Source organism: Schistosoma mansoni, chromosome W, assembly GCF_000237925.1.
Source record: "Schistosoma mansoni strain Puerto Rico chromosome W, complete genome".
NCBI lineage: Eukaryota > Metazoa > Platyhelminthes > Trematoda > Strigeidida > Schistosomatidae > Schistosoma > Schistosoma mansoni.
In genome coordinates, this window is record NC_031502.1 from 12,373,220 (window position 1) to 12,386,467 (window position 13,248).

At 31.9% G+C, this 13,248-nt stretch overlaps 1 protein-coding gene across 1 annotated transcript; it reads left to right on the plus strand.

Moving 5' to 3' along the window:
• Positions 1–12,339: 12,339 nt before the first annotated feature.
• On the plus strand, positions 12,340–12,552 carry Smp_203440 (uncharacterized protein; the record flags this gene model as incomplete). The annotated part of the gene is made up of 1 exon (XM_018788566.1): positions 12,340–12,552. The coding sequence occupies one exon, from the start codon at positions 12,340–12,342 to the stop codon at positions 12,550–12,552; it is 213 nt and encodes a 70-aa protein (XP_018654095.1).
• Positions 12,553–13,248: the final 696 nt, after the last annotated feature.

The following is a 13,248-nucleotide window of genomic DNA, read 5'->3' on the forward strand; positions in this document are numbered from 1 at the left end:
TCCAATTATTTTTATTGATTTTTATATTGACGTCATTTCACAATAAAAATCACATACAGCAATTATCAGGAGTAAACAAACAGCTTTACATATAAAATTGTAATCTTAACACATCTGAACAATGCATAATAATCGTCAAAAAAACAACGGACTCAATGGAATATTACTTTATCATGTTTTACAACCAAACTGACAGGCTATCAAGATGACTTTCAGCCTATTAAAACTTATCTTCAATTGTCTAGACAAAATAGTCAATCCTTTATTTCTATAGAGTTATAAACTTATCATTGATTTCTTTATTCACCTGTATGTTGTAATACGATGAGAGTGGAATCATTTTAGCTCTATAACATTTTATTAAATTAGTACAAAAGTGAGCTATGACTGAATTGACTTATGAGACTTTTTATTATTTCATTTATTTAGGATTCACACATATATAATCCTACCATTATTATTATTGCAACGTCAACAAATGATTATTGTATTGGTTGTTTGAACCCACTACTAGCCAGCATCCATCTCAGTTTTACTTGGTTTGTATACAGTTATTAGTTAACCAAAGTGTATTTTGGAGAAAAAAAGCAAACTGAATGATCAAAATACAAACAACTAAAGGAGCAACTATGAACACGTTCGAAATTATTTATTTTAAAGAATAAGCATGAACATTGTTTAAGAATAAATAAACAATAAATGCATGTTATGACTTGTTATTATTGACTTGTAACGTGTCCACAGCTAACACTGATTACAGAAATAATGTAAATTAGATTTACTTAAACATTCACATTAGTCAAGAAATAGTTGAGCTGATTTATATAAAGTGTCGTAATTTTCGACTCATATTATCTAATTTACTTTCAGATGACTATCCACTAACTCAAAATGAGGTTTTGCTTTATGTTTGACAAAGAATAAATATATTTCTGAGGAAATTCAGGGAAGTTTTCACACATCGAATCTTTCATTAAGTATTTCATGAAAGTACTTTCAAGAGATTTGGACATGTCTCTTTTCAACTCTTGGACACATTTGGTGAGATTTATTCGACAAACGAAATACTAAATCACATGACAAGCACTCTAACAAGTATATTTTATACTTGAAATATATACATATGTTCAGCGGACTCTTTGATGATCTGAATATCGTTTGTCGAATGAAGTTGATTAAAAGTGTCCAAGAGCTGCAAAAAACACGTTCAAATCTCTTGAAAGTGTACTCAATAAATAATTAATGAAAGATTTAATACGTGAAGACCCTCCTGGATCTCATGAGAAACACATTTATTCAAGACTTTATTTAGTAATTATATAATACCCCATACCTTGAGATCTGTATATGAACTAATTCTATATATATTTATATTAGTATTTCATAGTTGGACCAGTAAAAAGAAACAAATAGTTGCTTTTTAACAGCACCAGTGATGTATAAACTATTGGTGTTTCTGAAAAAGAATAAACACAGTTTTCTGAAAGTAAACTTTTTGTGACCCTACCTGGCCCCAAAAGATTGTGACCAATGAAAAACTCATCCTTACTAATTATATTTATATGTTCTTCCTGCTGACCACATGATTACAACGTAGAAATATGAAGTTGAATATTGTTAGTGTTCAGAATGTGTATATTTCATGGGTAATGATTTATGGATTCGTAATTTTGCAAGTGGACTGGAGGAAGGCATGTATATCATAGGATGGTGACTTAGTGATCTAGAGTTTAATCACTCACCAAGAGCAAGGGTCTTGGGTTTTTATTCTCGTGACGTCATGGATGCACATTACTGACGAGTCTTATATTCGGATATAACAACTGCCTAGTGCGTCCTGGTTTTCGATTATTGTTTAATTGAGATGTAAACTATGAATTCTCACCATAATTCTTGTACATGAAATTATTATTTGTTCAGTGTGGTAATTTCATCCAAAATGTAACTATTATGAATAAATTTTTATTATCAGTAAAATTGCATTATAATTTAATGTGATTCAAATTAATTTTTGATCCACAATTTATCTGATCATAGTAAACCGAAAGGATCTTACAGAATGCAAAGTAATTTGAGGCTTTCTGGTCAAGCAGTTGATGCAGTGACTAAATGCATGTTATTAGATTCTAATTATTAGGTCTTGTATTGTTTCACGTACTCAATAAACAGTTGTTCTGGTTGTATCTTAGTTATACAAAAAACACTCACTTGTTAGGTGAAACTAAAATCAAGTTATCGGAGTAATCAGCCAACGCAGAATCTTAAAGTGTTTTCTAAGTTTTTCGTAAAAACAGGCACAGAATTTCCTTATTTTATATTTGAAATCAGATATTGTGTGAGATTCAGTAGTCAATATCAAATAATTTCAAAAGACTAATGCACTCGTATTTTTGGAAGAATTAATTTGAAACTTAAACCTTATTCCTGAAAACAGATTACATTTTAGAAAGTATAACAACAGAAGCTAGTGTTTAGAACGATTGGATTTGTGATTAGCAGCAGAATCCAGGACACTTGTTTTGTCTTATCTGGGACACGTCAGACAGATATGCCTGGATTCCAGTGTTCATTTTTACGCTTGGATCCAGGTACATCCCATTAATTAGTCCCAAATAAGACAAACATACGTCCAATACTAACCACAAATCTACCTGTTCCATAAAAATTTGTGAAAAATGACTATATCAAGGCAATTTACTCAGGATGTACATGTTCCAACAAAGATTAATTAAAATTTAGTTAACATTATCAACAACGGGATAATTTAATCCTTTCTAATAATAATTTACAGACCGGTCCAGGCCTAAAAAACTACTACAAATCTCTTTTCTAAACAATATTGTGATTTCTCTCATACATTAAAATTACATTTGCTATTTTTAAACATTAGACAAGAACCATCAGGGAAATAATGATTAACTTATACTTAAGTTAGCGCGTATTTTCATAACTTTCTCACTAGTAAATAAATTTTCTAAGGTATTGTATCATTATAATGTTTTCTGTGTTTTAAGTTCCGATTGGTTTCCTGATGAAAATGAATCATCTGGAACTATTGAATGTATAGTCAAGCAAGATGGGCTAGGAAATAACAATTTTTTAGTGATACCTAATATTAAATGATATTCTATAGGAAAAATAAAATAGTGTCAAATTATAAACAAAATACACTTTGACAACAAAGTCAAGCAACCTTTTGTTTCTATTTACTTTCATCTATTTTTTTTCAAGCTACAAAGACAGGTGTATTGCCCCTCAAAAATTCATCAATAATCAACTTGATTTTCATTGATGATTAAAGCATATCATATCTCAGTAGATTCGTTTTCTAAGATCTAATCTTACACAAAAAGCATAACTGTAACTCTTTAATAACAAAGGCTAAGTAAATAAAGTCGAAGTAGATAATTTCGGACAAATTTCAAACAAGTAGTATCAATGTAATCACCATATTTTGGCTACAATTTTATTATTTTACTATTCTCAATCTCTTGCCGGTTTCATAATTTAAGTGCTTCCTATTGGTCAATCACATATCGATAATTATCTTGAGACAAATAAAACAATTTTCACTAAACTTGTATCATTATGAAAACTATGAAAAACGATTTAATTATAATTTGGATTTTAAGCTGCCAAAGTATTTTACTTTGCTTTCTTTCATGTGCACATGGATATATAGTCTCAAAAAGGCTTCGTCTGGAAACCCTTCCCTGGAATAGACAGTTTTATCAATATTATCATAGCTTTAACCCTGGAAAATTCGGTGCATTGTCTGTCCCGGGAATGGTTGTAAGGTAATTTATACTAGATCATTTTCATTGTTTTTATGACAGAATGGGACGTATTAAGGTTGATACAATAGTTGTTCTTTGTAATTAAACATATTACATTTAAACGATCTATTAAACTGATACTTTTATTATCCTTTGAAAACGTGATGGACACGGAAAAATCCCGGAGCTATACGATGCATTACTGACGAGCTACTATAAGCTTGAACAAAATAATAGTCATGTTGTTGAAGCAGTGAAATGAAATCTGAGCTGCTATTTGTTATTTTAAACCAATTCTCAAAAGGTTTGTTTCAACCATACTTTTTAAATGATTAATTATAGAGGTCACATTATTGTCAGTTAGGTTAATATAATCTCATCTAGACAAGTTGGGCTGATGACTTCATAATACATAAAACTCACAACGTTACGTACGTTTTAGAAAGAGATAGATGGTGCCTAGCAGTGGAATCCATGATGCCTGTTTCTTTCCATTTGGGATTCATCAGCTTGATCCACATGCAACCCAACGTTGATGCTCACCACGGAGTTCAAAGCCAATACTTTTCACTTCAAATACAATCGCGTTATCCACCAACTACTGGGTCCAAATGGCCACTGGCTTGTATAATAGGGTGAATTTTGATTTATATATATATATATATATATATATATATATATTGGTTGTTTGAATCTTCCCATTGATGTATATATATATATATATATTGATGTTTAGGATTGCAATAAACCAAACTGTTTTGGCATATGTACATCCTGTGCCGGTTGCCTTGATATTGCCAATAAGTTACAAGCATTTTAAGCAGAGATGGGTGGTGGTAAGCAGTCCAAAACATCAACAAGAAGCTCCAAACAATCAATACGTGTGAATTAAAATTTACATAAGTTTGTTTCTATAACGCTGACATCTCATTTTCTAGTTTTTAGTGAACTCAGCAAGAATCTAAACCATATTCAGGTTATTTCAATTTAAATTGTGGTTGTATAAGTTTAAACTAGTCCTCACCATCTTTTAGATTTGTTACTTAAATGTTAAAGGAAGACAATTTATAGTTCATAAACATTGTGATCGGACATATCACGTTTTCGGAGATGGACGTGATACTATTTTAATCCAAGCTTGATTGACCACTACTCGTAAACATCTCAGTCCTAGAGGAGGTTAGCCACAGGCACGATAGTATTTTGGTAACGTCTCGATGTGGGTTCAAATTCCACAGGGACTATTAGCTCCCTCAAGATTACGGGTATACACTGTTGGTTAGCATGAAGCTTAAGTACAGAGTTTCTTGTTAACTACTTTAAACCGGCTAACATTATTTTGATTTATTTCTATGTGGTGCCGAAATATATTGTCTTTTGGAACTTATAGATTCCTTAATCTCCCAGAAATAATTTAATATTCCTACCTGAGTAATATTCCGTATGGGCATATAGAAGAATTATGCTATAATCAACGATTCCGGTCATTTTTCTGACCACCAAGTTAGTAAATTTTACATATTACAGAATGATTTCAAATAAAGAATGAATTAGCAGCTCGAACTGTTGCTATATTTCTGTTTTGATTCAGTACGTCTGACTAACGTAGAAGGGACATAACTATAACAGACTTAAGTGATAGAGAATTCGCTATAAACTTGCGATTGGTTATAGTTGTTATAGGTAAACCTCTAGTACTTTGTATCATTTGAAGGAGCTTAAAGAAAATATTTCGTTCCGTTAATTGTCTTTTGAAGTATATATCTATACCCTTACTGATCCAGCCTTCAGTGTTGAAAAGGCGTCTTTTGTGGGCAGATTTTTAATAACGTAAAGTTAATGAATAAAGTTTACAAATGAAACATTAATGAAGACACGTCTTTAGTCAAGTATACCTGGCCTAAGCATATCCAAGGTTATTCAGTATGATAATAACACCTGACAAAAGTAATAATAGTAGAATGAGTTGATGAACTTTTCCTACCCGTTTGTCTGGAGAACAGTTTTTATTATGTTTTTCAACTGTAAATAATAAACTTAAGCTGATAAATTAGAAGTGAAAGAGTATATGGAGATGAAATGCAATCGGTTTCACAATTCAGGTCTACGTGATGCTTACTGTGTTAGTGTTTTTTGACTTTTTCTGAGCGAATCGACAAGCTCTACATTAAAATAAACCAGTCAAACTAATGTCATGCAAATGTAGCCTCATTTTGTACAAAGGGTAGAATTAATAAGCTTCAAAGTACACAGCGGTTTGTACTTTACCAATATACAAGTAAATTAACTTTTGGTAAATGTGTGCACCAGAGACAGAAGCTTGGTTGCTTCAGTGTTCAAAAACATGTGAACCAGAAAGTACTTAGAAATTGACAGTAGATAATAGTTATGTGTGGAGTTATTACATTAACCACATAAACAATTTACTCGGTGCTATGTTTGAAGCGATTACGAGTTCACCTAGTCTGCGACCAAAGGCTAATAAGCTAGCTATTCTGATACGTCCCAGCCCCGCTAACTAGAGAGAGAAATCGAAGTCCGAACGAGAGATAAATATATTCTGCAAGTAACCACAAGCACAAGCGATCCAACAGACACAAATTAAACGTATATATACAATATAAAACTGTCCTTGGGAAACGTTACAAAAAAGGATATTAAAAGACAAAACAGACCAATAGCGTTAAGATTTTCCCAAGTGGAAAATACGACATGAAGGTGAAAAGAGTGCTTTTGGCGCGAAAACAAAGAAATTCAAAATTCCGAAATAAAATTACAAAAGTAAGGTATTTACCAAACCAGTTCTCGGGATCCAACATCTCCAACATTTGGATCATTACTCGATGTTGTTTCTCATCTCATTGATATGGCAACGTAAGATTTTATAGCCTGGATAAACATGTGTGGATCTGTAAATTGGGGGTAGACATATTATTCTGTACACTGGAGTATTATCAGTGTACATGTTATTCCCTGCTTCATATAAACAGTGCTTTGTTTATGTTTTGCTGTATGTATAGGTGATTAAAACGTCTTTGCAGTTTTTACACTAAGGTCCTTAATAAGTACCAACGGTTTTGCACTATATTTTAACTGATCATTTATCATTTAGTGCCTGTTGAACAGTGATAGCATCATACAATACACCAATGAAAAGTAACTTCAGTTTATCATCATAACGTTGAAAGCATTTCCTACTTTTAAATTCATTTTCTTTATCCCTTAGATAAATTAACACGTTCTGAGAACTAGCTCAACATTCGTCATGAATAGAGCAAATGGGAATTCGGTGTTGATACTAAAATCATTTAACTATATTAATAAAAATTTTTACGAATGATTTCGTGATTTTTATTTCATTTTATTTCACAAAGTTAACTAATATAAGCAAATCATGCAGTAACTCACAATCTACATATAACCAGCCTTAATATTTGGTTCATAATTATAAGGCACACCTATAACTAGTAATCTGCCACTTTACTTTAGCAATCCTTTAATGTCTGTCGGTAGCCTATATGTGCAACCTGTAGCCTATTTAGGTCCCGTCTACTCAATGATCGTTGTCATTGGTATAGTAGATTGGTAGTGTAATTACAACCAAAAAGAAAAGAGTGAATATTTTATCCACTGTATATCAATGGATCGACCCCTGTGTATTGATTAAAAACAAGATATGATAATCTGTTAATGCAAATCGAAATATCCAAAGCCTTATTTAAATGCTTTTATCAGCGTAAAGACCTATAAAACGGAATAGGACCTTGAGCGCGATTTGTATAGTGAAAATGAAAAATCCCGCTATTAGGGCATGAGTCTGGTTTATTAAAAGATGGTCACAGAAATTAAGGAAGATAGTTGTGAATAGGTCATCAGAGAATTTCTTATTCCTCAAGAATTTAGAAGAAAATAGTTAAAATAGATCCTAAATAGTTAAGAAAAGACTACACCAATTTAAAAGAAATACTGTACGAGTATCTTCAATTAAGTCTATACTTGATCACAAATCTACCCACCGTTTTGAGCAAAACATACAGTTGAAATTTCACTGTTAATAACAACTTACAAATGTTATTGAAATTGCATTTCATTTCAGTTTACAGAGGTGAGTGTTTATTGTAACAGGAAATACAGTATGGTGGCGAATATTTCATTTCAGGCGTCCAGTTATTTTCTCGAAACCAATTAGTATCGCAATTTTAACGGGACTTTAGTCACTAAAGTTACTTTGTTGCTATAAAGGTTCTTTCATTTGAGTACACTGAATATGTACAAATGTGAATGAAAAGGGTAGGTAACTATTATGGTTTATGAATCACCACTTAAAAGCTAAGTAAATTAATTTCAATTAATACTTATCCTTCAGTATAGTAATGGATATAGCTCTTCTTCAAATAAAAGGATTCCTCAAGTTTAGTCTAAAACAATAAACATAAACAAACAATATTATCTGTGAAAATTATATTTGAAATAATCTCAGCGATTGAAATTTAAATAAATCATTTCAACGTTTCGTCCAGCCAACTTTTCTGGACTCATTAAAGAAACGAAAAGTAGAACAACGCTGAACAAACTTAAGGCTGAAACCAGTAAAATCTTACAGTCGTTAAAGGTTAAACTAGGATCGTCATTATTGTTCATGTTATATCCAAAGAGTTGTAACCCTTGTAGATTCTATGGACTTCCAAAGATTCACAAGAATAGTACTCCACTAAGACCAGTGGTTGATTTTACAAATTCGCCGACCTACAACCTAGCCAAATACTTAGCTACGATACTTAAACCGTATGAAAAACTGATTAATCATAGAATTAAAAACTTTATGTAATTTAAGAATATTATTGATACCATCGATATAGAAGAGGATGAAGTAATGGCAAGTTTTGATGTTTCTTCTTTATTTACTAACGTACCTATCAACAGAGCGTTGGATATTATTTATGTTTGTTTAGAATCTGATTTGGATTTGAATTTACGCTGCACATTAGATCTATCTGATGTTATCAAATGCTTGGAACTATGTTTAAGATCCACCTTATTCATATTTCGAGGAGATCTTTACATACAAAAAGAAGGTATAGCTATGGGGTCACCAGTTTCTCCGATTCTGGCGAATTTATTCATGCATTCCCTAGAAACTAGTGCAGTCGCAAGAAGTGTATGCCCACCAAAGGTCTGGTTACGGTATGTAGATGACATTTTCGTTATCATTAAGCAGGGTTGTTTGGAAGAATTGTTTGAAAGTGTGTACAACATTTCGGAGGGAATTAAGCTAACGAAGGAAATAGAATCCGTTGACCATAATCTAGCATTTCTCGATTGTTTGGCTGGGCGAAGACATAATAATATTAAGTTGGAAATAAATGCATCCAAGAAATCAACACATTCAGAGAGATCCTTAGATTTTGATTCGGCTCATGCACTGTGTACGAAAGTCACAGTTGTAAAGAATTTAACTAACAGAAGTGTTAATCTTGTTACAGATAAGGAAGACTAACAAGTTGGATTGAATAGAGTTTTGTCTACACTTAGGGATAACAACAACTACCCAAATGAAGTTTTAAAGATGATTATTAGAAATGAAATAAAAACTAAACTAGAATGTGTACAAAAAGATTGGAAGTTCACCGTGATCATCCCATACCGTAGTGAAACATTTGAAGAAATTAAGCGAATTCGAAACAAGCATGATATAAGAGTGTATTTTCGGACGTGTGACACTATAAGGTTGGCATTAGTGAAAGTTAAGGATATGTTACCAAAAGAGGGACAAGAAAACATTGTCTATGAGATCGATTGTCATGATTGTAATGCGGCTCATGTGGGAGAAACATACAGAAAAATTGAATGAACACAAACAGTGTTTGAAAAATGTTCCCAAAACCTCGGTTGACATAAGAAAACTTGAGAATAAGTCTGCGATAGGGTTACATGTGTTAGAAACAGGACATAGGATTAATTTCGAAGGGGCCAAAATACTTCAGAAAGGTTTTAATGCTCATAAAGAAAGATTGACAACAGAAGCGCTGTATATATGGGCTTATAAAAACAGCTCAAACAGAAAGGATGGTATTCAGGTAGCAACTACTTGGCAAATATACATTAACAAGTAATTGAACCCTTTCTTTCTTTATTCAACCTTTTTATTTCACATGAATCGTGGGTTTGACTGAAATTAATATGAGTTGTTTTCAGCATTACAATTATGCACTTGAATACTAATCATTTAAAATTATCTAACTTACTTCAATACTCAGGAAACGCATGGTTGACAAGAAACTGGATCATGAACACTGTTTGCATCAAAGATGTATTAGATTAATTAATGGACTATTTGACTTCTCATAAATCTAGGTTACCATACCCTCTGCCCTCCATGAACCCATTCAATTAACCTTTATTTAGACACATTTTGTGACTGGAAAATCAAATTCTACATAGAAGAAACAATAATATATTTAAATCTAAGTCCTTTTCATTTAAATTGTGCTATGTGTAAATGTTTGGTTGATTAATTTCTTCATGTCTTCACAAACATTCTCGTGATACGTCGCGACAAGCAATAAACCGAAATTCACACTTTCTTACTGACTGTTTTTGATCATCCAAAAGACCCGTTCCTCCAAACCATAAAATGAAAACTACAAGTAGAAATCAGTTTTCAGTCACGTTTGTATCATAGTTTCGGGTTAAACGTCTATTCTTTATTTAACAAAGCCTCTGTAAGATGTGATGCATAATTTAGTGTGATCAGTTTAAGCAATTCTGAATATTCACCATGGTTCTTATTTTGAAAGTGGGTTGTGTATCATGAATAGAGAAAGAATTTCAAATGACAGTACTTCCATAAATCATATTATTTGAACAAAATAACCAATTCCATTAAATATGTACGTAATATAACTTGAAACGCGAATACTGAGGGACATTTTGTTTTTATTTAGTTCAAGAATATAGTTAAATGACTTTTCTTAAAAATTTCTCCAAACAGATAAGCTCGTTCTCAGAAAACATCATATTCACTTTCAAAAACGAAAATAAACATAGGACAATGCCATTCTTAGACTGCTTAGTTAAAGGAAATTCTAATGGAAGTCCAAATCTAACCATTTATAGAAAACAGACACATTCAAATCAGTACATTGATTTTAACTCCGGACAGTGCGAAAATTTCTCTAGCCCTGAATCTTTTCAGAAGAGGAACCAAGTTTATTGCTTCAGAAGAAGATAAGCTTAAAGTAAAAGATGATATAATATATATCTCACGATTTAGTAATTTTCCTAAAAATATTGTTAAAAACATATTGAGACAAAAATATCCTTCTATAAATAACAATTTTAATGAAAGATATTGGATTGGTAGTGGTTTTACCTTACAGTCAAGGTAAAACAGAAGAATTTCAACGGATCTTGAAAGCATGCAAAATTAAAGCTTCTATAGGACAACCAACATTGTAAAACGCGCTTTAGCTAAAATAAAAGATAAGATCCATTTTACATCCACATAAAACTGTGTCTGTAGTAATGGTTGTGTCGACTTTCATGCTTTTTAAATTGAAGAGTCCTCGTTCCAAAAAACATGTACGTTACTCGGAAAGACCCAGTAATCCTGTAGAATTAAAAAATGTATATACTAATTCAGCGATAATAGTACATGTATTTTCAATATTCACAAATTTATATCAAAAACATCAAAATAATTCAGAAAGTCTTTTTAAATATAAAGAGAAGCGGGTAGCCGAAGAGTTTCACGTAATGCTGAATTCCTCTGCCTATAATAGGAAGGGAGGCCTGAACATCCATCCAGCCTGAACTGTTCACCTACTCACTCATTTTCAACCCCACTACTTAGTGTTACAAGTGTATACATTTTTCATACGCACCTGACGCATAAATTAATACAGTGGCATGTCATGCGAATTCAACTTGGCCAAAAATAACTCGACATTAACATGTTCAGACCTATCATGAATTTGACTGTACTAAAAATACTCTGCACTGTTTCCTTTGTACTATTTAAACTTGTGTTAATTTCATTTCGGTTATTTATTAACTCGAAGAAGTGGCCCACATTAAGTCACGAAACGTCAGAAATACAATTTTCTACTTATTGAAATACTACAAAAACTATATTTCTTATTAACTTTTTACCCTACGCTCAATTTATTTGGGACTATCAATTCCAACATTAGCAATAGTACCGTTCCCTAATCTCATTAATAGTTCGTCATGAGGACATTTTCTAGTACCTAAAACCGGTATTTAGATAAAATTCGACAGTATAGAGCGCTAATTCTCAACTAAATTTCCTAAACATGACAACATAATAATGGCTTTGCGTATAATCATGTGCTGAATATTTTTAAACTACGGAAATTTGATTCACAGAATCATAAAAAGATGAAGTGAATTTTAACTTTGTTAATAAACTGAGCAACTTCCTTTAATCATCCAATTGTGATCTAATTAATTTGTCCTTGTGATTGGTCGATTGTATATAATTGTTTTTGACCAAAGTATAAAAGCTTTGCAGATAGTTCTAGCCTTTGTGACATACTAAAATATGATACAGAGAATACTAGTCTGTATAGTAATTTTCACTTTTCTGGATGTACTAATGTATTGTAATTCGCATCCCGTTAAGCCTTTGCTGAAAGACTTGGCTGAAAAAGCTCCCATTGGAATCCCTCAGAATTGTGGTCCACGTTGTCGATATTATTACGATTATTTAAAAAGTGGTCGCAGAGGAAAAATGTATGTCTACTACAGAACATAAAGGTGAATTTTGTATGACAGCTTCTGTGTTATATGAAAATAAATGCTTAATTTATTCAGAAATAGTTTACTTTTAGACTTTATTTTTTCTATTCATCGTTCTCCAGATTCATTTCCTAATTAGTTGTCTGCCTTTATGCCTAGCATAGTTTCGTTATATAAATATTTTGTAGAATTTCTTCGGTAATAACCATTTGCAATTGTAAAGGCTTCCAAATATCATCCCAAATTCGTGAACGCTTCAAGTGCATATAATAAAACTTATTGAGAGAATAATAAACCTAAGACACTTCATAAAAATGTATTAAAATTATTTCGTAAGATCAGTTACAACTCAAAACATTTATCTGCAACAAGAGCCATAGCATCCGATCAGTGTTAAGAAATTTATACCACAATAATAAATTATATAAACATTAGGGTTTCATTCAACGATACATTCTGTGGTAATCGACTCATTAAGTGTATAAAACCTACAAAGAACTCTGAAAACTTGTTCAGCACAATCAAATTGACTTTGACGGCCTATAGCAAATATACCATATTATACACTAACATATATCTATATTTAATAATCTATGAGAAGGGTAATGACCCAGAATTTTCACCTTGAACATTCAGTGAGGAAACCATTATGCAGGTATGCTTAATGAGTTGTTCAAGGACTGAATATTTTGAAGAATTTTAGTTTATTTTT